This window comes from Carassius auratus, unplaced genomic scaffold (genome assembly GCF_003368295.1).
Source record: "Carassius auratus strain Wakin unplaced genomic scaffold, ASM336829v1 scaf_tig00215781, whole genome shotgun sequence".
Lineage (NCBI taxonomy): Eukaryota > Metazoa > Chordata > Actinopteri > Cypriniformes > Cyprinidae > Carassius > Carassius auratus.
In genome coordinates this window covers 201,544-226,533 of record NW_020528242.1, presented here as the reverse complement: position 1 = coordinate 226,533, position 24,990 = coordinate 201,544, and the positions used below count along the sequence as shown (strand labels likewise).

Here is a 24,990-nt window from a genome sequence, read left to right as displayed (position 1 = left end):
CGAGCACTGATAAATCCAGGAGATTCAGCTGTAGAGGTGGAGCGATCTCATTATTTTACCTGACAGGACACCAAACTCAAATGCTTGCTGGCATATTGATCAGTGTCACTGTCACTGAAGAGAAACAGTTTGTCTTAACAGGAAATGTATCGTTTTGTGCTATCCTGTGGCATTGAGACTCGAGAAATTATTAAAAGTTCATTATAACCTTAAAAATGGTCTGTGAGCACTACCATAAATAATAACTATTTAAAAAATCAGTATTATGTTCCATCTAATATTTCCGGTTAAGTTTTTCCTAAAGCACATGCTAAATGGTTCAATAAAAATGCAAAATTATTGTACTTATAAATATATGTATAAAAAAAATTGCTGATTTGGTGCACAATCAATGTTGCAAACAGCTGTTCTGCTTAATATTTTTGTGGAAAACATAATAAACTTTAACAGTGATCCTTTAATAAATATAAAGTTCTTAATAACAGGATTTACTTGAAATCTTTCGTTACATTATATATATATAGTCATTATTAATCCATTTAATGTGTACTTGCTGAATACGAGTATTGAACGGTAGTATGCTTTATTTGATTTTAGACTGTAAAGAATACCGCCTCCATGTGGCCGATGATCGTCATTACATTGAACAAAATACAGGAGTTTTTTTATTCTTTCAAACCATTTATTTCCTGTCTGACGTATAAACAGTCAATATGATTTCCTTATTTGACAACAAGCAAACACACAAGTACACAAGTTTCTGTCTCTCCTAAAGGATACCATGGCTCTGCAAGACTGACCTGAATCAACTCAAACTTGCAGTGTTTACTATTGTTACAACTATAAATGAAACCCAGCTGTCAGAATGAAAGAGCAGCAGACAAACATTTTACCCGTTACTGACAGGTACAGGAACATTCGTTAGTATTAGTATTCAGCGCTTGATATATAACGGTTTATATTACAGCTCTATTCACTCATCAGCATTGATGGTAACAAGTCTCGTTTGAGAATATAACTCTTATTATAAAGACATTTGTACTGTAAACTAGCAAAACTAATTTAGGTAGTCATTGCTTTTAATGATGTTGTGAGAGTAACTATAAGTAATACTAAAAGCATTTCGCTGCACTGGAGCATTGTGGAGTTTGACAAGAAATGTTTTGGATTAAAAATACCAAAAGCTTCCAATGCAATGTGTCAGACAGATGAATACAAGCTGCTGCAGGCATGTCTAAACAAGAATGTGAAACAAATAAAAAATGGATTTTGGACTTAGATTCCCACTTTAGTGAGTGGTCATGGCACAAAAGCAGAGTATGCATTAAAATAGCTGCTTGTCAGAGTATGCAAAAGGAAAAAAGCATCCTTCATCATCATATAAAACATGAGGCGTCCTCAAAACTGGCTTACAGTCACACCCAACACCACATCACACACATGCGATTCAGATTTTACATAAACATTTACAACCTGCCTGACACAAGCAAAAACCAAAAAAAAAAAGGTATTTTCCCATGTGCTTCCTGAAGATAAACCACACGCATTATGAATTCAAACTTATGTTACACTATTTGCTGAACCACATCAGTTTTCTGCCACAATATACACTTCAAAATTCTGTAGGGTAGAAGGGAACATCACAGAGCGCTAATGACAAGTGAATGCAATCCAAAGTCTTCAGTGCACATGCACAAAAACCATTTAAATAGAAGAACTTCTTTTTGTTTAGTTTCTAAACCGAGGCAAATGCATGTCAGTATTTGAACATCAGATCACGCATTAAAACAGCTTCAAGTATTACAGGGTTTGTATGAGGGAACGTGTAAGGCAAGAGAAAGACTTCTACAGCTCCAAACTATACACATCTACAAGACGACAAACTGGAACTGGGCTCCTCCAGGAATCTTCTGTGGTTTCATGGCTTGAATAATATGGTGTGAAATGCACTTTTTGTTGATAAACTGTCCTACTGAAATTAACAAAAGGATGATGGTGAAACAGGAAGTAGTGCTTGGATTTCACAAAATATATGATGGAACAAGTGAAGGCTCAGTGATCACTGATTAAGGATATGCTTATGGACCCTTATGAGTACACACAGACATTACAAACTTGGCTGCTCACTGCAAGTTGGAGTGTGTATTTACTAATGAGAACTGCTTCTTTTTCTTCCATTCATGTCACAACAGCGCAGCATTGTGGGAGAGCTGAGGAACGCAGAAGATCTCCACTGAGTTTATTCTGAGGCTTTATGGGGTTTTCATGGCAATGGTCCACAGGCACAGGCCTATTGACCCAGTGGGAAAAATAAGATAAGACTTAAGTACATAAAAATTCACAGCCATGTTTTATTCTCTTGGTTCTGTATGTCAATCTCCAGCTTTAAACCAAAGAGAAAAGCACTCCATGCAATTTAGCCTTACATGGAGAGTCTGCTGCCAGGGTTTCGGATGATTGATTATTTCCTCACACTGATGTCATCATCCTTCAGAATGAATTTCTTCCTCAATGCTTCAGATATAAGAGACGCAGAATTTTCTTCCCTTAGTGAGATGCAACCACGGTTATATCTAGATAAGGTACACAAAAACATTATTTACTATATTTATTAATAATAACAAACAACAATAGGTATTTATATGCTGTGACTATTCATTAAAACAGTAATTATTAGTAGTATCAGTGTATCATCATAAATTTAATACAATAACATTAGTTACTATATTAATTCATAATAATAATATGAATCAACTGATCATTAGAGTAAAAAAAAAGGTAATGTCACTATTAATTTGTAATAATTATTGTTATTACCATTAATGTAACACTCAAAACACAATAACATTTACTATATTAATCATTAATGTCAACCAATCAAAAATAATAGGCATTAACACACCATTACTAACTACATATGTTATTATTTTTATATAATAAAAATAAAAAATAATAAACATTAATATAATAAATAATATGATAACTATTGATTTATAATGTGTCAATAGTAATAATATTAGTATAGCAATTTCTGATCAGTTATTATTAAAATCACCCAAAACAACAACATCATTAAATATATTAATAAAGAATATTAATAACAACAACAACAACAAAAAGCATATATTGATATATCATTACTATTTACTTAATTATTTTCTATATTATTTAGGGGTGCTCCGATCACGATCAGCCGATCGTTATCAACTGAGAAGATGCGCAAATAAATGCTGAAAATGAAGTGGATTTGCGCATCTTCTCTATTAACAACGGCTCTTGTGTAGTAACAGCTGCTCTATATGAAATCACGCACCTGAGGGTATTTACTGCTGATTAGAGAACCGGCTTTACTGACGAGATGCGCATTAACAATCGGCCGATCATGATCGGCGCACCCTTAATATTATTATTAGTAGTAATATAATATTAATACAATTTCCACTCATATACACTGTACAATGAAAAGGCCTTTACAGAAGAACTAAACTCACTTTTCCTTGCTCATCTTCATTCGGTTCATGTCTTTCAGGATGTCCATAACATCAGCGAAGCTTGTGGATTTTGAAAGAGACAAAGTGTCCTCCTCTGGCTCTCGGAAGTCCATCGTAGGGCGATCGAGATCAAAAGTTACAGATGCAGTCATGGAAACAGGTGGCACAGGATCAGGCACTAGCTCGGACACCTCCTCCTCTTCGTCCTCTTCCTCTTCTTCCTCCTCCTCTGTGACATCACTGATGACAAAGGAGGCTGGAGGGGCTGGCTGGTAAGCAGCTGCCTCAAAGTGAGCCATGGAGAAGCCCACACTAGTGTCATCAGGGGACAGCAGGTCAGGGGTTATGGGATTCGAATCTGAAACATTTTAAACATTTTTATGAGGGACTACAAGACAAAACCTTTACAAGCAAATACAGCAAATTGACTACATTTCTGGTGCCACTTGAGCCAAATTCCAATTTATTATTAACTTACCTTTGTCAGAGGTTTGTTTTGTAAATGACAGATAATTAAATGAGCTTTAGTCAACTACTAAACCTGATTCTGAAGCAACAATCTTGGCGATTTGGGCTCGGAGTCGACTTAGCTCATCTTGTAAAGCTGTAGTGCGGTTTAAAGCGGTTACTCCTGGTTTCCTCAGACCCTCGACTCGCCTGCCTTCTCGCCTGAAGTTTGGCACAGACGAGTTCCTGTGCATAACCAGCATTGGAGTTGGCCTCCACTCATGCCTCAGGGGACGCGTGTCACTCCTGACAAATAGCAGGACAGCATTGGTTTAAAATTAATTTTCATCTGAGGACCAAACACTTTCCAATTCTGCTCTATATCTTACATAATGCCATTTTTAAAACCCTGTCAACTACAAAATCAGAGGAAACTGCCCAGCACAACAAACCATTTACCTGACTCTGGCATAGGTCTCCTCCTCATCATCTGCAATCCAGGCAATATCTGCTAATGTAGGCACCAAAGGACCGTCCATAGAACGCATTGGTGGAAGGCCTGGGAGTTCCTGGAGAACACATGTACGCTATTCTGTCATTTTTTGTTATAGAAAGAGTTTGCTCAGTCTGACTTTTTGGGAAATCTTAGGAGGATTAGTTTACAACATCTGGGTGCATGAAAGTATGTGTGCGTTTATATGGGGACTTCCCCATATAAACGCACACATACTTTCATGCACCCACCGTGGCCTAATGGTTAGAGTTTGACTCCTAATCTTTAGATTGTGGGTTTGAGTCTCGGGCTGGCAATACCACGACTGAGGTGACCTTGAGCAAGGCACCAAACCCCTGACTGCTCCCCAGCCGCCGCAGCATAAATGGCTTCCCACTGCTCCGGGTCTGTGTTCACGGTGTATGTGTGTGTTCACTGCTGTGTGTGTGCACTTTGGATGGGTTAAATGCAGAGCACGAATTCTAGGTATGGCTCACCATACTTGGCTGTATGTCATGTCACTTCATTTCACTTATATGAACAATTTTTTATTCCCATACCTGGAAACATGCCCTGGGACAAGGTTTAAGAGGCAGCGTCGAGCCGATTCGTCTCACCACACTACGAGTTGATCCGTGTGGTTTATTTTGCCATATAGGGATTACCTCCTGGAGAGCAAGCAAACAAAATTTATATTCTAAAAATATATAAACATTGAGAGAACATGAATAAAACAGCTGTTTAGATGTTCATCTACTTACGGCTTCTGTTTCCATTTTGCTAAGAGTGAAGAAAGAAAGCACCACACCTTGGATTGTATAGTAGGGTTTCGATTATTATTATTATTAATAATAATAATATTATTATTATTATTATTACAGGACACTTAAGATGTTCATCTGGGAAGTGAGTTCCTTTGCCTTGGAAAAAAAAAGCGAAACATAAAGATATGATGTACAAAACGTGAATTTTTGTCAAGGAATAATGTATGGCATTACAGAGAACACTTAATGATGTTTTTGCAGTTACTGCATACTTAATTCTTCTTTTGTGATACAGTATGGAAATCAAATGATTAAAGAAGTCTTAAGCACAGCGTAAATTTTGTTTAATGACGCTCAACCGCTCTATTATATAATTGATCTATTTACGTAATCAAAACTTTAAATCAAGAAGTAACGTAAATATTCAGATATATTAATACAATTATATAAGAATAAACAAGAAAATGGGCAAGTAAATGAACAGGAAATTATGGTAGATATGGTATAAAAAACATTGCGAACTGGGAAAATAAATACAATAAAACCCATCATGTACGCAAGGTAAACAAACCAAAGGCGTCCTGTGACCCTAATTCCTATTTTTAGCATATTAGCTAACAAACGATCTAATAATGTGCATCTGCTAATTATACATTTGGAAGAAATATAAGCCATACCGTGCGTGGTCAGATTAGACGAATTTCTTTTCTGCACAGGTGCAGATTTCTCTGGTTTACTGGTATTGTGAATCGTCCGGGCTTCCTTTCTCCCCGTCCAGTTGATGTTAGCTGATTAGCTGTTAGCTCAGCGCGCCCCCGGCTGATTTGCAAGTAGTGCACGAGTAGAGGAGTCGGAAGTGCTAGTGGTAGCTTCGTCCTGTGATTGGTTCGAATTCTGCATTTATAATCTCACAGTCCAATAGAATATGGCCCTAATTGCAAAATAAAAGTCCACTTGCGCGTAAAAAGTTAAAATACAGCTTTTAAACAATTGGATAGTTTATATAAATCGCAATAGATTTAAGATTTAATGCTTAGAAAGTTTAAACACAGAAGGATTTGGTTTATGATTTTTATATATATACATATATCTATATATATATATATAACAATAATAATAATAAAATAAAATAAAAGTCACTGCAGATAAAGTTGATATACCTGTTTAGCTATACTACATCGAAACGTAGATATATAAATTCAACTCTGTTGAGAGAGAGATTTTCAGTCGGTGCATTCTACAACGACATTTCGATTGTAATTTGACCATTTAAGAGAAATTTCGAATGTAATCGGGCGGTCCTTGTTCCATTATGTATTGACTGGTGACAGATTCACTGCAGCAGCATCAAAACCAATTGACAAGCGAATGATGCGGATCGTCTCGATCAGCTGGGAGTCATATGGGATCATTAAATACCGAGGTAAGACAAGTGCATGTCATTAAATGATTTGAGATCATTATAACCCAAGTTTAATGCTAAGTTTAGAGAATAACAAACACCAGCACAATAAGTGGTCCGACGTTAGGATTACTGCTGAAGAATTATAATCAGGACTGATAACAATGATCTCTCAAGGATTCAGTAAAGTGAGTGACATCGGACATTAAGTGTTTATTAATAATGTATATATATATATATCTGTCAATAAGGATGCTAGACACAGAAGTGCGACATTGTGATGCAGCTCAGGCCTGCAGCAGCACATTAGATAATATCAACAACAATCCACAGTCTTGTGCTGGTTTGGGCCTGATTATTGCTTCGACATTGAATGACTGAATTAGCTTTAAGCATCTGTTTTCAGTTGCTTGTATATGTGAAATAAACCACATAATTACTGGACATGGTATTTGCTGTAATATTGGGCTCAAGTCGGCCTAAATCTGCCCACCTTTGCTTTTTGATAGACTGTAAGTATTTCTTGAACATTAAATGTATGTATATTGATATAAAGAGAAAATATCTTTCAGTCCACAAACCTTTATCTGCGTGTTTTTTTCTTACCCTTAACCAGACGTGTATATACTAATTAAATATAAAAATAGTATATACAATAGATAAGGTGAATCAAACCAAATGGTCATTGCCTTTCTTCCTCTTATATTGCAGGTTTTCTGTAGAATGCAGATAATGTTGATGAGGATGATGAGAAGGAAGGAAGATTTCCAGACGCTGACACAACAGTGGGCAATCGTTCTATCACTGATTCTTACACTGGAAGGGTAAACATTTTGACTGGCCATTTCTCATTTTCAGCAGTCAAACCTCATGGACCTCAGAGCTCAGAGAGACAAGAGCAGGGCCAGCTACTTTGGAAATGTTAAGAACAGGTAAGCTTTGGCTGGGTTTAAAGGAACAGATGAAAATAGAAATCAATCGATGTGTAGATCCAGCTCACAAAGAGACTCGTGTCATTTTTTTTTTCATTAGATTGGGATCAAAGCTGCCGGCTGGTATTTCTCAGCCTCCAGGCTTCATTACTGCTCAGTGTTCCATTGGTGCTCAGGGTGCACTGGGGAAGAGTGCTGGACAGGAATGTGTCAAAGGACATCACCAAATCCGGAACCCCAAACTAAGACAGTACTATCTAAAGGGTATATGAATGACCATTTAAAATGATTGACAATTAACTGATTTGTAAGGCACCTAACTACACACAGGGATGTGATTATTTTGGATGAACCCAGAAAAAATCATACCCCACGGGCTAAAGTTTTTTTGTGAGAATTTGAGATTGCTTAGTATTATAAAATTCACAACTGTTATGATGTAATTATATAAATACAGGCTATAGTCTGACACGCTACATGTATGCTGTAACAGTAGTGTGTTTTCAGTTTCTATTCACTGTAGATGCTAGTTGCATAGAATCGGTTTAAAGCTGCGATAGGGAACTTTTGACGCTCTAGCGGTTAATAAACAGAACTGCTTGCGTCTTGGGGAAGAACTTCGTAGCCGGAGCTACTTCTCTCTGTTTATGTCTATGAAGAATCACAAAGGTACTGGGTTACTCCGCCGCGGTACCCCCGAAGCAATCTAAAATAGTCCGAATATAAACACTTATTATAGGTGCACCCTAGTGATTCAGGACAAGCCAAAAACACGGTTTGGAAAATGGATTCATGGTGTACTCGCTTATTATGTACATTTTTCTACATTTTGAACACAAACAAAGTTACGGACCGCAGCTCTGATTGGAACGCAACATTCGTCACTAGAATCATTTATAAATCTGTTGCTGTTTACAAAGAGAAGTTTCAGAGTCACACGATTAATGTGAAATCTTCCTAATATGCTAATTTGCTGCTCAAGAAACATTTACTATTTACTATTATCAATATTAAATACTGTTTTTGCTGCTTAACTTTTTTGTGTAAACAATAGTCCCTTTCAAACAGTAATACCAGTAAATTGCTGTAACATTACCAGAATTGTTTTTAACTTATTTACCTCTAAAATTACTAAATTACTCCAAGGGCATTCATGTGTGTGTGTGTTTTTTTTTTTTACTTTAGTAAAAAAATTATTTTAGTAAGTTTAAATAAGCAAAACTCAAAATGTGGTATACTTGTTGGTATAAAAATAGCAAATACATGAAATAGGAATGGCCACTAGATGGCGGTAGTAGGACTACTCACTGACACCTATTTAGACCATGAGGCTTTGTTTCATAAATTCATTTTAAATGATCTGTTTAATAAAATCAGCAAAAAGTTGTGAACCGAGTAAGAACCGCTAGGGAAATATGGAATCCATGATTAAGATTTAAATCTGGGTGAGGTGCCAGCACGGAGTTTGAACAGTTACCATTGTAGTATAATGTCCTCTTAATGAAATGGTTATTTAAACAAAAATTTTATTGGGCAATTTTTTTTTTATTATGCCCAACAGTATCAAATGCCTTGGGAAAATCTAAACTAAACTGTAAAATGGCATTGTGCATTTAAGCCAACTTGCAGTTATATCACACAGTAAAAATTCCAATTTATATTATTTAAATGAATTATCGGTATTTTGAATACCATACTTTGATTCAACTGTGACTTTAGGTTTAAGTTAGTTACTGCTTCCTAAACATTCTCTGTGTCTTTAGTTTAAACAGCTGAGGAAAGTAACTGAGAAACAAACACAATCTGCTTTCACTCTAGTTGATGCAGCTTGTGTTTTGCATTTTATCTTCATAGAGGCGGCATTTCCAGCTAAAGATCCAGCAACGAAGGCTTTGGAGTCATGCAAAAAAATTCAACATGGAGTGAGTAAAGTTTTTAAGCTCATTCACACGCTCCATCACCTTCATAATCCTGCTGATATATGATGATAGAAGTCTCCATAAATCTAACAGCCAACATTATGTTATACATCACTGTCATCTACTGATAAGTTTAGAACAAAGGTTCCTGAAACACTCCACGCTGTCTAGTCATGCTGGAAATATCTCTGATGAAATGGTCTGAATGGATATTTCAAATAGAGCATGGAGATTTTACTGCAAATATAAAGGGAAAATATCGAATGCAAAGAATGTGGTAACTAATATTTCATTATTTAAAATGAATTTACTGAATAAACTAAAATGAATAAACTAGGTACAGTAAACTATGCTAAATCTGATGACCCAGCAAAATATTTCTCCTCTCCTCTTCGAATAGTGTTTCAGAGTTTAGAGTTTTCTGTGGTTATTAATGTACACCAGATGAGATGTGTTCCAACACTTCTCAGATTCTCAGTTTAACTTTTTGGAAACAAACTGACTTGCATTAGTGTGCTATGATGTGTGCCGGGTTTAAACAGTTTCAAGTCTAGAAATGATTGTCAAAGTGCTGAAGGTTTAAAGTTAAAACTATGCTAATCATTTGTGATTTACATGTTATCAACCAATATTTGCATGTCTGGGGACAGCGGTCTGTAGCAAAGCAACAGCGAATGGAAAATTAGAGTTCGGACAATCAGATATTGCACTGTGCACAGAGTTCATTGATTCGTGTAACAAAAAGAACTCCTCCTTTTAGTCTATGGAAAGAATAAAACCAGCATTGTTTAACACAGGTTTTCTTTTATATTGTCCCTGTGTACTTTATATAATGCACATTCAGACATATTTATTATATTTACTTTTGTTATACACTACTGTTCAAAGATTTGGGTTCAATGTTTTTTTATGTTTTTGAAAGAAATCTCTTATTCTCACCTAGGTTGCAATTGTTTGGTCAAAAATACAATAAACAGTAATATTATATAATATTATAACAATTACTGTACTATTACAGTTACCAAAGACTATTTCTATTTTAATGAATATAAAAATGTAATTTTATTCCTGGGATTCTATTACTCCAGTCTTCAGTGTCACATGATCCTTCAGATATCATTCTAATATTTCCCTTAGTTTAGTAAGCCTCCCCCACTCAACCTCACAGGCCAATAGGTTGTCTTTACGGTTCAGATTCTTAAAAAAAAAAAAAAATTGCATTCAAACCCATATTTTGTGTTTTATGTATGAGATCTGTCAGGGCAATTCTGCTGCTTACTTTCTATAAATGCACAGGGAGACAAACATAGCAAAGGAAAATAATCCAAGGCAGGAAGTAACAGTGTCCTATGATCCCATTTGCATGAATTCTTCTGCATCTGTGTGATTGGCTCATAGTTTCTGTCTGCTGTGACTCTGTCCAGTCATCTGATGTTAGAGGTCTATGAAAATGGAAATGAGGGGGCGCACAGGAGTGTGAAGGGAAGGGAAGTGAAACCGTTGTCAGTGTGACTATGTCTTTCCTTGTGAACCACCTCAAACAGTTACCCAAGAACAAGGCCCCAACCTCTACAGAGACGGCAATGGACCTGCATCCTAGACAAGAGCAAAGACTCAATCCTGCACTCGGCAGTGGTGTTGTGGGAGCAGCGACCCTTTTGTCCCCTTCCACAGATGCAGAATATGACAAGCTGATGGTGAGTGTAAAAGTTTGTTTGTTAATGCATTAGGGTGTAACTATAGTAAACAGAATGGTAAATCTCAATAGAGCTGGTCTGTAGCACTAATGGACAATTTAAGCTCTTTGTGATGCCATTCTGTAGTGGTTTACAATAGCTTTTTTCTATTGCATTGTTCGATGTTTATTAATCTCTTTTAGGATGTGGAGGCGGTTCCTTTACCTGATGGAAATGTATGTCTATTGGCTCTCCCATCTGAATGCTCTCAGGTGGACGGAGCAGCCGGCATGTCTTGCCTCAAACTGTTTTCTCGTTACATCACAGACAGAAAGGTGAGAATGTTGTGTTTATGCTATGCTGTCCTGTATTCCCATTACATTTCTTAAAATTCAGCATAGTCAACTTCAGACTGTCCTTTCTGTTTGTCGGACTAGGGTGTGGTGTCTGGAATATTGCTGGTGACGTCCAATAAGATCTTCTTCGATCCTCAAAAGTCTCACCCACTCGTTCAGGAGAATGGCTGTGAAGAATATGTATTTTCCTGCTCTGTGGATGATCTTGCCTCAATTTCCTTCTACACGGACATCTCTCACATTCACTTTAACAAGACAACATACAGGTGCTTCCTGCTTTACTCCTTGGATGCTGTTTCAGAAATTAAATAATTGTCATCTATTCTGCCATTTTATTAAATTAAGTAATTGAGTTTTACTGAGATTAACACTTAACACAGTATTTTAATGTTGTTGTGTTTTAACAAAATCTTTTAGTGTTTTTGTCATGTTGTTCTGTTACAGACTATTATTAGAATAAATATATCACAATAGTCCTCATGACAAAAATTGTTACATATTTCTTGAATATTATGTGCATTTCTTAGATGTGTATTAAAACGCTTTAAAATATATTTTGTAATATTATATATATACTCCATTAACCTCTTCCAGATTTAGCAGGTGTAAGCCATCAAAAACTAAAAAAGAGCACAAGAAAACCCATCAGGCAGCATTAGAGGCCGCTCCTGCTCCTCCCAAGTGCCCTGTTTCACATAATACGACAACAATTTCGGCTGTAAATCCTGAGAAAGAGGATGAGGAAGGTGGAGAGTCAAGGGACATGGCCAAAGCTGAGAGACAGGTGACTTTGGAGTCTGGTGGAATGCTAACAGCGGCTGCTACTTTCTGTTGTGGAGGACCAGACAGCGCTGAGAGAGGAAACAAAGCATATGAACACACAGACAGAACAGAACAGCAATCATATTTGGAAAGACAACTGTTGGGTAATCACTTTATTCAAGAACTTTGATATTTAACTTGTACTAAATAATATAAGCAAGGATTATGAATAAAAGTAAGCATTAGCTTCTTTTTTTATCACTAAATTCACTTAGTTATTACTTTAACTCATCAGGTACTTGTGGTGCTACATCCAGTAGTGGTATAAATGGATCTCTGATGTTTGTGAGAATTCGACACAAACTTCAGTATGTGAAAAAAAAGGTTTTCTCAAAACCTAAAATCCCCTCCAGAGACGCCTGGTTCACCCTGCATCAGGAAAGGTACTTAACCCTTTCCTATACTACACAGTGGTGAAATGAATGGAAAGACAGGGCAGAGATGTGGTGATAATGTCATAGCACAAGCTTCTTCATCTCACTTTGTTTCTTCTCTCTTTCTGTCTGACATTTTGTGCTGTAGATCAGATGAGCTTTACGCTTACCTCAGCCAGCATCGGCAAGATCTGTGCATTCTGGAGGGAGGTGAAGAGGATGAAGCAGAACGTGATGAAGAGGATTTTGTGCTTCTGGATGAGGAGGAGCAGGAGGAAGAGGAGGGGTCTCCACGCGAAGGCCAGGCCGGGGAGGACTGGGAGGTCAGTCATTTACTAAATGCTTGGATTGGGCAACTCATACTTTGCACTTTGCAAATATGTATATGTGTAAAGGTCATAACTCACTTGTTGTTCTCTTAAGATAATTGCGCAACCATGTTCATGGACTTGTAGTTTTGCTCCTATGACAACCAAGTCACAAAAAACTTGGATTAAAGTACATTTAAAAATACAAAACCGTTATTTTTAAATAATGTAGAAATATTCCATAATATTACTGTTTACTGTGATTTTGATCAAAATAAATGAAGCTTTGGTGAGGTTAACAGACTTCTTTCAAGAATATTAAAAAAATCTTACCAACTCTAAACTTTTGCACATTAGTTTAAGTCCGTATGTAAATAATTTGAGCTTTAACTGTAATGTTTTGGACCTTAAGTTAGCTCTTACAATGAACTTTTTACATGCTTAACATCTTACATGCTATACATTTTATTTTCACAAATAGAAATATTAATATGATATGAATTATTAATATGATCTTGTAAAATTACAGGAAATGTTTGTCTCCTCGGATCAGCTCTATTTATTGGCAGTAGGGTTGTTTTGGGGGCTTCTATAGCACACTGAACAGCTTTCTTTTTTCCTTACATGTTCTTAGCTTAAATTCTGTATCCGTTGACCAGAACACAGTCCACTTATCGAAAAACTTTTTTGTTGTTGTAGTTGGAACTTGGCTTAAATGTCAGGTCATACCGATCTTTTTAAGAATTTTTTTTTTTTTATAATAGAGCGCCAATAGTCGTGACTTTCCAGCACTGTCAACACTCGCGTCTACTCGGCCGACGCTGGTCTTTTAGTTGTTTCGGACTTTCGGTAACGCACCTAAAAACAAGGGGTGATAGGGCGTTCTCTTCTCTTCAGTTGCCCCAAAGTTATGGAATTCTCTGCCTTCCGAAATGAGAAATGCACCATCCTTGAAAATGTTTGAATCTTTACTTAAAACGTATTATTTTAAGGAAGCATTTGGGTGAAATATGATTTTTATGGTTGCTTATGTGATGTAGGCTATTGTATGGTTTTTTTATGCCTTGGATACTATTTAAATTGTTTTTAGGTTTGTAAAATTGTTTGTAATACTCTCTGTATTGTGTTTATCATGCTAATTTTATCTATCTTAATTTTGCTTATGCGAGCGCTCTGAAATTTTACTTTTAAAAGCGCTACAAGCGTTATTATTAATATTACTCTGCGCGCAGCTGTGACGTCAGAGCGTTATTGCGCGCGCTGTCTCCGAGTCCGCGAGGTTTCGCGCGTTCACACGTCTCACATTTTCGCAACTTCAGCAAAAATGAATAACTTCGAGAGAATATTAGCGGAAGGATCACTCTATGATCCGAGTGTGCGCGATCAAAGTGACCTCCAGTGTATTCAGAAAGCGTGGACCGAAGTCGCTGCTGGCGCGGGAAAAGACGAAGCAGAATGCCGTAAAGTGTGGAAGAGTTTAAGAGACAAGTTTGTGAGGATCAAGAAGAGGGTCCACGCAAGACGCAGTGATCCAAGTCCTTACACGATCATAACAGAGCTGGGATGGTTAACTCAATTTGTTAAACATCGGGGAACAGCCCCAAATGTGAAGGTAAGAAATACATTTTGTTATCGCTAGACAGCTGTCTGGATGGATAGTAGCATCCTAGCTACCTGGTCTGCTTGTATTGATTGAAAAAAAGTGTTCAATGTTGTCTTCTACATATTTCTGATTTTCTTGCATGATTGTTGCTATGAAGTCTCCAATAAGATTCATTTTGTAAGAGCAATGGAGACAAAATCATGTCATGTCAACAGAAAGTCACTCATGTAACGTTACCTCATTCATGGAAACTGTAAATCCGTTTCAGTTTACTAGAGTGTTGCACCGTGTATTGCACACATCGTAAGTCACTTTAGTAAGTTCAGTCACACGAGCTGTTTTAAAGCTTGTTCGAGTTAGCAACAGTAACCAAAGGGCGGGGCTTGATGAAACGTCTAATTTACTGTGCCATAAAAGCTGAAATTTACCACCCTTTGACAAATCATTTGATTGTTTTAAATGACTTCTGTGTCCCTTGAATATCATGCAGCAATATAGAAATGTACCCTTTTACCTTAATTTTTTTTTAAGATTATAAATGCCATTCATTCTGTTGACACATACCAGTCTTTTCCAATAATTTAGTCAGCTTAAACAGCACCTCTTTTTTAAAATCTGTTTCAAGCTTGCAATATGGAAGAAAATACCCGTTCGGTATGTTTATAACTTGTTTCTTTTATAACTAAATGTAATCACTTTTTTTTTTTTTTTTCAATCAAGGATTTCCGTAAAGTATTCTCCGTTGAGGAACTAGTGAAGACAAACAGTTTCCCAATCTCTCTGGCTTCAGGGACATCGGAGACTGTGACTTCCGGCAGCCCTTTACCTCTGTCCCTCAGGCCATCATCGCCTCTTCCACTCGCCCCATCTACTCCTCTTCGACCCTGTCCGTCACCCAAACGCAGCCCCTCGCCTTGTTCAATTTCAGTTTTCCCTGCCCCAAGCATCTCCCCCTGTTCCGATGCCTCGCCATCTTCCACTGACATAGTACCTCAGAGAAAGTCTGCCACTGAATATGCCTCGCTGAGGAGACTGGAGCAGCTGGACTGGGAGAAGGAGAGGGCCATGCAGCAGGACAGTGAGGATCTCAGATTCGCTGCTGTCATTGCAGACATGTTGGCAAAAATCAATCCTCAGCTGAAGTCTGAGGTTAAGTTCAAGATCTATCAAATACTGTATGAGGCTGGGCAAAAAAAACACACGTAACAGATCATTTTTTTACTGAGACTAACATTGACAATTGTTTATAGGAAATAATATTTTAAATATGTATTTTGCAAATATATGTATACTTTTTTGTGTGTGTTTATGCAAAGATTTAAATAAAAATTTGAAAATATTTTTAGTTTTATTTGTACATTTCAACAAGTATTTGTGTATTACATATTATTGCATATTGAATAAAAATTTAGTTAATTTTTTTTTTTTTAATAGAGAACAGTTTGGTCAATTTTTTTTTATTCTGTATAAATATACTAAAATATATAGTAGTATATATATATATATATTTTTTATTTATTTAAAATGTGAAGCCATAAAATGAACCCACATGTTAAAGAATTTTGAATATGTAGATTTTCATTTTGTGAGGTTTAGTGTATACTTTAGTCCTATGCCATAAAAATTAGAAAAATGGTACAAAGCAAACAGTACCACTAAGATTACCGAGAGCCAGCAAAATGGAAATTTATTGAATGCTTTTTTTTTTTCTTCTTTTTTTTTTACATAAACATTGCATTATTGAAAGTGTGTATAAAGATAATCTTTATTAGCACTTTTTGGTTCTGAATCAGAATTTCTTTTTCTTTTTTTAAAGATCAGATTATAGTTAAAACGGTTAAGTATTGTAGTTTAAATTAAAATTAATGTTTCTATTTTCAAATAATGTAAATGTAATTTATTATGATGGCTATTTCTCCAGTCTTCAGTGTTATATGATTCTCCAGAAATCATTCTAATATGCTGATTTGGTGCTCAAAAACATTTCTTATTATCAGTTATTAAGGTTTTAATGGGAATCTTGATACTTTTTTCAGGATTCTTTGATGAATAATTTGTTTTAAAAAATATTTATTTGAAATAGTCATTGTCATTACTATCTATGTCTTCATTATCAGTTTGATATATTACCATTGATCAATTTAATGCATTATTACTGAATAAAAGTATTCATGTATTTGAATCAAAAATTATTTTTACACCATAGTGTATGATTTAGTGAGTCATTCACATGTTGTTCCTGTACAGATGGTGTCAGTGGAGGAGAGTGGGCCGAAAGTTTCTGTCTCTACTGAACCAGATGGTTTGAGTCATATTCTGAACCAGAGTGTTATTCTGGATGCCCGACAAGTTAGAGAGGTCAGTACGCAATAACACACATGAACACTTATTTATAGTTTAAGTCATTCAGCTTTGCAAAATAAAGATCTGTCCTGATTCTGGAGGCCTGGTGTGTTTAAGTAGTAAAACAACTTCTCTCAGATCGCAAAAGAGCTGCCGCCTCGTACAATCGGACACACGTGGCAACTTTCCTACAGCACAGACAAACACGGGGCCAGTCTCAAGACTCTTTACAGGAAACTCAGCACCACTGACTCACCTGTGCTGATTCTCATCAAGGATCACAACCAGCAGGTCATAAAAAATTTTTTTACAGTTCTGATCAGAATGGACATCTGAAGGTCATTGGTCACTGTTCATGTGATTTTAATTCCCCACGATACATTGAAATACTTCTTCCACTTGTATTTTTTTTTAACCTAAAACAGATATTTTGCTGTTTTTTTGGATTTTACTACTCCACAGGTTTTTGGAAGCTTCCTCTCACATCCGCTGCATCCTAGTGATGCATTTTATGGCACTGGAGAGACCTTCCTGTTCCTGTCTCATCCACGCTTTAAGGTAAATTCCAATAAAAACATATTTGAGAATATTTTGTGTCACCGAGGGAAACAAATAGACAGGTTTACACGGATAATATCTTTTAAACACCTTCAACTTTAAATTTGTTTCCTTTAAGTGTTTCCATTGGACTGGGGAAAACTCTTTTTTTATCAAAGGAGATTTGGACTCTTTTGCCATTGGAGGAGGAAGGTACATATTACTTTTCTACAAAATGTGAATGTGCAAATCTGAATGCAGATCAGCGTATTTCTTATTCCTCATTTGAGATTTGGTAACACAAAAGCTTGTACATTTTTTTAAACGTAATTTGTCTCTTTTCATCCCAGTGGTCACTTTGGTTTGTGGGTGGACGAGAGGTTGTTCTTTGGCAGAAGCAGCCCCTGTTTCACCTTTAATAACTGCAGTTTGTCTGAGACCAACGACTTCACGATCCTGGAGTTGGAAGCCTGGACATTCGGCTGACACAACTAGCATTGTAAATAATCCAAAACATAATGATTTAGTGGAAATATGGCCATTAACAGAGAAACTAATTCTCCACAGTTTACTGACACCTGCAAATCAAAGGAAAGAGAGGATTCGAACTGTGAATGCTGAATATTCTGCCTGAAGGGAATGAAAGCTCACCTAACACTTTAACACCATGATGAAGAAAACCTGTTTAGTCTTATGATTAAGAGTCCAGTTCATTATTTGAATATGTGCACTTCATCGTACAAGATCATTTTTGTGTTCAGGAGAATTCTACGACAGAATGAAGGACTGTCTACCCAAATAACATGATCTAAACATTGTGTTTGTTCTAGTGGGGTTGATCGCAGATCCTGCATCATTACTGCAGCTCTGGTTACAGCTTGAATATTATTATGATGAGGAACTTTTTTTTATGTGTTAATTTAGGACTCAACACAAATACGCAACGCTATGACTTCACAACAGCACTAAATAAAGCCTCGTCTGCTGTTAGTAAGCACAGCATTGGCTATAAACACTGGTATAGGCATTAGCTTAAACCCACAGTTGTACTTTTTTACACATGGAGAAGGTTTCTCATTGCTCGAGCCAAAACAAAACCAAGATGACTTTGACTGGGTGGGTGGAATTCCACACAAACCTTAGAGTTACATGTTTCAAGTCTCGAGAGGCTTTTGGTGTCAAGGTCTTAAGTACCCGTGTGGATAGATTCCTAGCCTGTAGGAAAATCTTCTTTCTGTAGTTAACTTTTGCAATGGTAATTACATCCATACCATAAGTTATCTGTACAAAAAGTTCTTCTAAAAATTAAAAAAATTATAGTCTTACAAAACCAATGCAATATAATACATGTGAAAACACAATATTGAAGTGTTCATTGACTTGTGACCTAATAAAAAAATTAGATTAACAACTGTGTTTAATTTATATATTAAATAAAAAACCATTGTATTTATTTGACAGACACTGACAGAATTGAATTTACACAAACCTGCAGTTACAGGGATGTTGTTTCTTTCACTACCATTCAAAAGTTCAGTACAAAATTGTAGTTTTTATTCAGCAAGGACACATTAAATTGATCAAGTGACAGTAAAGACACTTTATTTTGAAAAATGTATCACAATGTCTTACAAAAAATATTAAGCAGCACAACTGTTTTCAAGGTTGACCTTTTTTTTTAGCAGCATTTTTTTAAATAATCATGTGACACTAAAGACTGGAGTAATGGCTGCTGAAAATTCAGTTTTTCCATTACAGGAAACATTACATTTAAAAACCTAAAGATAAATTGTAGTAATATTTTATCATACTATTGTATTTAGATCAAATTAATCTTGGTGAGCATAAGAGACTTGTGTCAAAAACTTTTTTTCTTCCGTGTACCTTCCTGTTTATACTCTGGTCTTCAGCTTAAATGTGGTAGAAAGAATCAGACATGAGTACATGTGAACGTTTTGCATTATAGAGAATTTATAAAAGACAAAAAAAAAAAAAATGCAGGTTTGATATATTAGAGCCCAAGGCAGCTTTCCTGCAGCTGTGTGGTTGAGCTAAACTCCAAGGCTTTGTGTGTGTTTTAGCATAGTCCCAGTATTCTGTTCGGACACAGAAAAGCAGACATTGCTTCCACACACTTAAACAACAACATCAGGCCTGGTCTCACCCTGACTGGGCTTTCAGACCAGACCATCACAAACTGTCTAAATGAGGAAACCACAGACAGGACCGTTCTGTGTCCTACAGAACTATATGGAATAACAAAAAAGAAAAAAAAATGCTGCAAAACATAAGTAACTTTGTACGCATGACACAAAAGTGGTTTTATCAGATCAATATACAACAATGCCATTTCAGTTCATTAGTCTGAACAATAAATTACATTTGTCACTCAGGAGGTTTGCACATAATGGCAAATTTTCTATATTAAAATATATGACTTAATTGATATTGTGTTGTTATGTCCGCCCTGAACCTAACACATAAGGAGCAAGAGATGTGTAAAGAACACAAATTAGAGTAACATCTGATGTAGCTGAAAGAATCCTAGATCTCTAGCTTTAAAACCCCTTCTGACCAATGATAAACACTGTCAGAAGATATCATGATACAGATAAAGTCATGCTGACCATTATGGCCAAACTTAACTTTTCCAGAATTTCTATTCCATGTTATGCCTGCTTCTGGGTGTATTACCTCAGCATGACTGGTCATCCAGGGCTCCACAGAGCAGGATGGAGTGAACCAGCTTCTTCTCTGCATCAGCTCTGCTAAAGGCCTCATTGAATGGTAAATATAGCGCCTTGCAGAAAGAAATCCCACTGATGAGATTGGAAATGATAATGACAACCCTGCAAACATTTCTACTTGTGTGTTAAACAACCAATATCACAAAAAAACTAAGACATCTCGAAAGAACATCTGTAGATTCTTAAGAACAGATTTTAAGTACGAATCTGTCATACAGGAAAAAGGTTGAGAATTGAGAGTAAGGGGAATCACCTTTTTAAATGGGTACATTGTGACCTCTAGGTGTCTGGACGCTGCTTCTCTGCTCAGCTCTGCACTCCAGACAATCTCCTCAAACACAAACTGAATGGGCTCTCCTCCCTCCCCTCGGCTGTCAATCATGTCCCCCTGCTCGTCATAGATCACTGAGGGAGTGGAGGGACCTTCTGCCCGGAGCTCCATCTAAAAACATATATATGGCCCATTTACTTTATGCATTAATGCCATGTATTGTTTTGATTCAGAAGCATAAATAAAAGCTATAAAGCATGCAACGAAATGTCAGGAGAAGCATTTTCAGCATTATGTATAAGACAAATCAAAATCCTCTGAAGATAAATATAAGCACTAACCTGGGACAGGACGGCAGGTATCCAATATCCACCTCCATGTTGCTGCTCTCACTAGCTACATAAAGCCACTCCATGTCCACATTCAGAGACCTGCCATATAAAACAATCAACTAAGGCTGCCGGATAATGTATAAACTGAAAATCTGAATTATTTTGCTCAGAAATTATAAATCGCAAGTATAAATCTCAAATATAGTCATTTGAGAAATGTCTTCTTACGTTTCATCTAAAAAATGATTGCCCTTACACAAATGAAGATAATGTCAAGTCATATGCATGGTTTATTTTATCTCATCTAATTTCCTTATTTTATTTATAATATTGTTTAAACATTCTCTAATCTCTATATTAAGAACTAAAATAGTTAAATTTCTAATTATTGCAAATATCTAATAATCTAATATATTTCTATTAATATGGAAACACGTGGAACCAGTGGGCAAATATTGCAGGCAATCATGCTAAAATAATTGAGAGAAACAGAAATCATGATCACTGTTAATTACCCAGCCCTACACTCAGCACCTTAAAAGTGTTAGAAAATCCAGTTAGGAATACTGGAGGGATGATGTTACCAGCACACTGCCCAGGACTGAACCAGAATAGAAAAGTCTTGAACATCATTCAGCTGGAGCTCAGCATGGATTCTGTAATTAGTAACACAATATGATCAGACTCTGCTGGAGGCTCACAATAAAACTAAAATTAAAACTGAAGTTACAATCAGATTTAAGCAACACACACAGTGCTTTTCTTCTGGATTTTAAGAAATCCCATTTATTCTTGATGACAAAAACTTTATCCAAGCATGGCAGCAGGTTTTTTTAACTCACCTGAAAACAACGTCCCTGTGGAGCTAAGCGAGATTTCACAAAGGGCCGTTGGTGGAACATAGCTACTCAGCACAGAGTGGATCAGTACCTGGAGACAAATTAAATAATCAAAAACTCTACCCACCAACTAAACAGAAAAGGACAACCTCGGATCATGTGATTCAGCTCAAACATCTAAACTAATCCAAACTCATTTAAAATCCTTAAAGGTATATTTGTACCTCTTTGCCTCGTGGTGTGGGAGGGTGATAGCGGTTGTTGGGAAGGTAGCCGGTGAAGATGTTCAGTTCGCTGGGAATGATTCACTAAGTGTCGACCAGGGCAGATTCATCACTGGGTGGCAGAAAGACCATGAACTGCCTGGCACCTAAAAAACACCTAAAGAAAGATGTCCAGGTTCTGTATTTACAGAGAATTGTCAATGAATAATCATCACCCTCTTTGAACTGTTGCCATCTGGTCGACGCTACAGAGCACTGAGCACTAGAACGACCAGACACAGGACCAGTTTCTTCCCTCAGGCAATCCATCTTATGAACAGCTGACAATAACGGCGAACACACTACACTTTATATTTATATACACACACACTTTATTTATCTAACACACATACTTAGTATACACTTAAATTTTGCACACAATATATATGTACATACATAATTTCACTTTGTAATATACCTGCCTACTATTGTCATTTGTATATTGTCATTCACTGTCTACATATTTGTATTTTTATTCTTTTATTATGTGTTTTATGTTCTGTCGCTGTCATTCTGTTGTACTGCAGAGCTTCTGTCACGAAAACAAATTCCTCGTATGTGTAAACATACCTGGCAATAAAGCTCATTCTGATTCTGATTCTGATTCTGATCAGTTATATCAACTCATTTTATATTTTACAACTTGCTTTCAATCTCCATAAATTAATTTCAGCTCTTAAACACGTTAAATTGTTGCTCTGAAATCAGAAGAGCAAGATTCCAAAGAGAGGCAGACTAAAAAAAAGTCCTCTTACAGTCCATATCTTCCTCGACCTGCTGCAGTGTGTGAACCGGTTTTGGATGGGATGTAGGATCCCATTCCTGCTACCCACGCTGGATAGTGCGCGCGAGGAGTGAGGTGCGCGTTCACCAGATGGCAGTACAGGCAGCGCGTGACTCAAAAACATTCAGACGAAGAAGAGTTGATGACTCGTTGCTATGGAGATTCTGTCGCAACCACCCTGTAAAGAGTTTCCACTAAAGCTAATTAAATAAAGCATCATGTCTGGTAAATATATTCATAACAAATATTTTTATAATTTATTATGTAACGTTATATTCTAAATATAAACACTTGTCACTTGTCAAATAACTTAAACTCTACTTAACTTAAGCTCTAACTTCAAAATATAAAAACCTCCTTGATTTAACATTACTGCTCTTTGTTTGTAGAGATTACAAGTCTTAAAATATCTTACATTTTTCCAAATGGAGACAAATATGGTGAGTTAGCTGACATCTTATAACTTCTCTATGAGTGTTTTGTTTTATTTATCCAGCCCACTAAACAGGTGTGTACCCGTGTGTTTGTGTGTGATCAGAGGGAGAATGCTGTCGTACTTCAGATGGTGTGGTGATGAGGAAAGGGTCTGGCACACAGACATCAGCCTCTGGAGTTACTTACACTGGAGAATGGGACAATGATAAGGTGTGTGTGGGATGTTTTTCTATCTATCTATCTATCTATCTATCTATCTATCTATCTATCTATCTATCTATCTATCTATCTATCTATCTATCTATCTATCTATCTCTCTCTCTCTCTCTCTCTCTCTCTCTCTCTCTCTCTATATATATATATATATATATATATATATATATATATAATTACAATATTTAAGTAACTCACATTAACTTTAATCTCATGTGCACTAAAGCTAACAAAGTCAGTAACATACTGGAGCTTTAGTTACCTAATCTCATGTCATAGCCTACTTTTCGATTTTTATCTCAGTTTTGAGTGCAACTAATTTTATGAAATCTAAATTCAGACATGCGACAACTACCTATTTTACTTATTTTATTATGCTTTTTGTAATTATATCTTGGTTACTGGTTTAATGTGGCCCTTAGATGAATGGCAGAGGAACTCTTACACACCCTTCAGGGGCGATTTACAGCGGCCTGTTCAGAGACAACATGTATCATGGCAAAGGAACATACCGATTTCCTGATGGGACAGAATACACAGGAACCTTTAACAACAACAGGTGATACAGTAAATAATCAGTTCTCCAAACATATGCAAAGCAGGATTCAGCATCATTGTCATAAGAAAGGCTTAAGTGTCATAAAATAAATTTGTTTTTGCAGATTTGAAGGTGAAGGGGAGTTCACAGATTCACAAGGACTTGTGTGGACTGGGATGTTCCGTAACAAAGCGGCACTGGGACTGAAGCTCAAAGTTAACATGTGACATGGACACAAACACACACCATTTATATGAATACAGCAACAAAAATAATAGTAATAATATATATTCTGTCCTTTTCTGATCTAGATGACATAGATTAAGTGCTATAATGTTAAGTATTTAATCACTTTACCAAACTGAACTTTAAGAAGTGATAGTACAATATGAGCATCTTATCAAGATTATGAAGCGAGCATTTGAGTAAACTTGATTTCTTAGAATTACCACCCGTGGAAGTACTGAAAAAGATCTTATATACACCGTGATGCATTATCACAGCTAGCGGCCCTGAGGCATTGATCAGATCTGGTATACCAATAAAATAACTTCAGTTCCAGCAGCATCCACTGAATATCCAGAACACGTGTTCCCACACACTACACTTCTGAAAGAATCACTACTTTGTTTTGTGCACAGGGTGAGAGGAATGTGATTCTCTGTGTACAGTTCAGCCATTGGTGGAGCGCATCTCCAAAATACATGAGCATGCATAAGCAGCAGAGCTCATGACTGCATGAGAAGTCAAGAGTTGTGTAAGACCGTGAAGCTCAATTTCCTGTCCTCTGGAGTGAGAACGTGTTTACTGTGGATCAGCACCTCGGCTGGAGATCCACCGCCTTTCATTTTGCTTCTAATTCTGCTTTAAATTAACATGAAGCCCTAGTGTTCAGTTAAATCTGTGTTATTTGTTTCAATGTTCTACCTCAATTAAATTTATGACTCAATGTTCACTTTTGAGTTTTTGACAATATTTTGGTGGGAGTTTTTGTTCATATGTCTAGCAGATCCTTTTCAGAGCTCATACAAAGTTCATTGCAAAATGGAAAATTGGTCTTAAAGGTTGAGGAGGAAATTTAATCGTCTGATTCTGAGCCAT

The 24,990-nt window shown here is 36.5% G+C and overlaps 4 protein-coding genes and 1 pseudogene across 7 annotated transcripts; 3 read left to right on the top strand and 2 right to left on the bottom strand.

The window, feature by feature from the left end:
* Positions 1 to 660: 660 nt before the first annotated feature.
* On the bottom strand, positions 661 to 6,041 carry LOC113095773 (mitochondrial fission regulator 1-like). The gene is made up of 9 exons (XM_026261145.1): positions 5,873 to 6,041; positions 5,311 to 5,351; positions 5,193 to 5,211; positions 4,992 to 5,099; positions 4,398 to 4,507; positions 4,033 to 4,244; positions 3,492 to 3,849; positions 2,427 to 2,573; positions 661 to 2,290 (listed from the first exon to the last, which is right to left on the bottom strand). The coding sequence occupies exons 2-8, from the start codon at positions 5,328 to 5,330 to the stop codon at positions 2,462 to 2,464; spliced, it is 939 nt and encodes a 312-aa protein (XP_026116930.1). The 5' UTR covers positions 5,331 to 5,351; positions 5,873 to 6,041; the 3' UTR covers positions 661 to 2,290; positions 2,427 to 2,461.
* A 299-nt stretch (positions 6,042 to 6,340) lies between these two features.
* Positions 6,341 to 18,871, top strand: LOC113095748 (oxidation resistance protein 1-like). Its single transcript, XM_026261109.1, has 15 exons — positions 6,341 to 6,618; positions 7,309 to 7,529; positions 7,630 to 7,793; positions 9,384 to 9,451; positions 10,993 to 11,145; positions 11,328 to 11,459; positions 11,562 to 11,746; positions 12,075 to 12,406; positions 12,538 to 12,685; positions 12,825 to 12,999; positions 16,835 to 16,945; positions 17,069 to 17,221; positions 17,393 to 17,488; positions 17,607 to 17,680; positions 17,818 to 18,871. Exons 2-15 carry the CDS (start codon positions 7,468 to 7,470, stop codon positions 17,951 to 17,953), a joined length of 1,989 nt encoding a protein of 662 aa, XP_026116894.1. The 5' UTR covers positions 6,341 to 6,618; positions 7,309 to 7,467; the 3' UTR covers positions 17,954 to 18,871.
* LOC113095750 (uncharacterized) lies at positions 13,013 to 15,839 on the top strand. Its single transcript, XM_026261110.1, has 2 exons — positions 13,013 to 14,596; positions 15,308 to 15,839. The coding sequence occupies exons 1-2, from the start codon at positions 14,309 to 14,311 to the stop codon at positions 15,791 to 15,793; spliced, it is 774 nt and encodes a 257-aa protein (XP_026116895.1). The 5' UTR covers positions 13,013 to 14,308; the 3' UTR covers positions 15,794 to 15,839.
* A 335-nt stretch (positions 18,872 to 19,206) lies between the features above and the next one.
* On the bottom strand, positions 19,207 to 22,739 carry LOC113095759 (selenoprotein N-like; annotated as a pseudogene).
* On the top strand, positions 22,683 to 24,846 carry morn2 (MORN repeat containing 2). Of its 4 annotated transcripts, none has more exons than XM_026261155.1 (6): positions 22,683 to 22,928; positions 23,093 to 23,143; positions 23,242 to 23,348; positions 23,774 to 23,910; positions 24,014 to 24,104; positions 24,531 to 24,844. In XM_026261155.1, the coding sequence occupies exons 1-6, from the start codon at positions 22,922 to 22,924 to the stop codon at positions 24,621 to 24,623; spliced, it is 486 nt and encodes a 161-aa protein (XP_026116940.1). In that variant the 5' UTR covers positions 22,683 to 22,921; the 3' UTR covers positions 24,624 to 24,844. The 4 variants fall into 4 exon arrangements, with proteins under 4 accessions (XP_026116940.1, XP_026116944.1, XP_026116941.1 ...); XM_026261156.1 differs by having other exon boundaries at positions 22,684 to 22,928; positions 24,014 to 24,112; positions 24,531 to 24,842; XM_026261159.1 differs by lacking the exon at positions 23,093 to 23,143 and having other exon boundaries at positions 23,200 to 23,348; positions 24,531 to 24,846.
* The last annotated feature ends 144 nt before the right edge of the window (positions 24,847 to 24,990 follow it).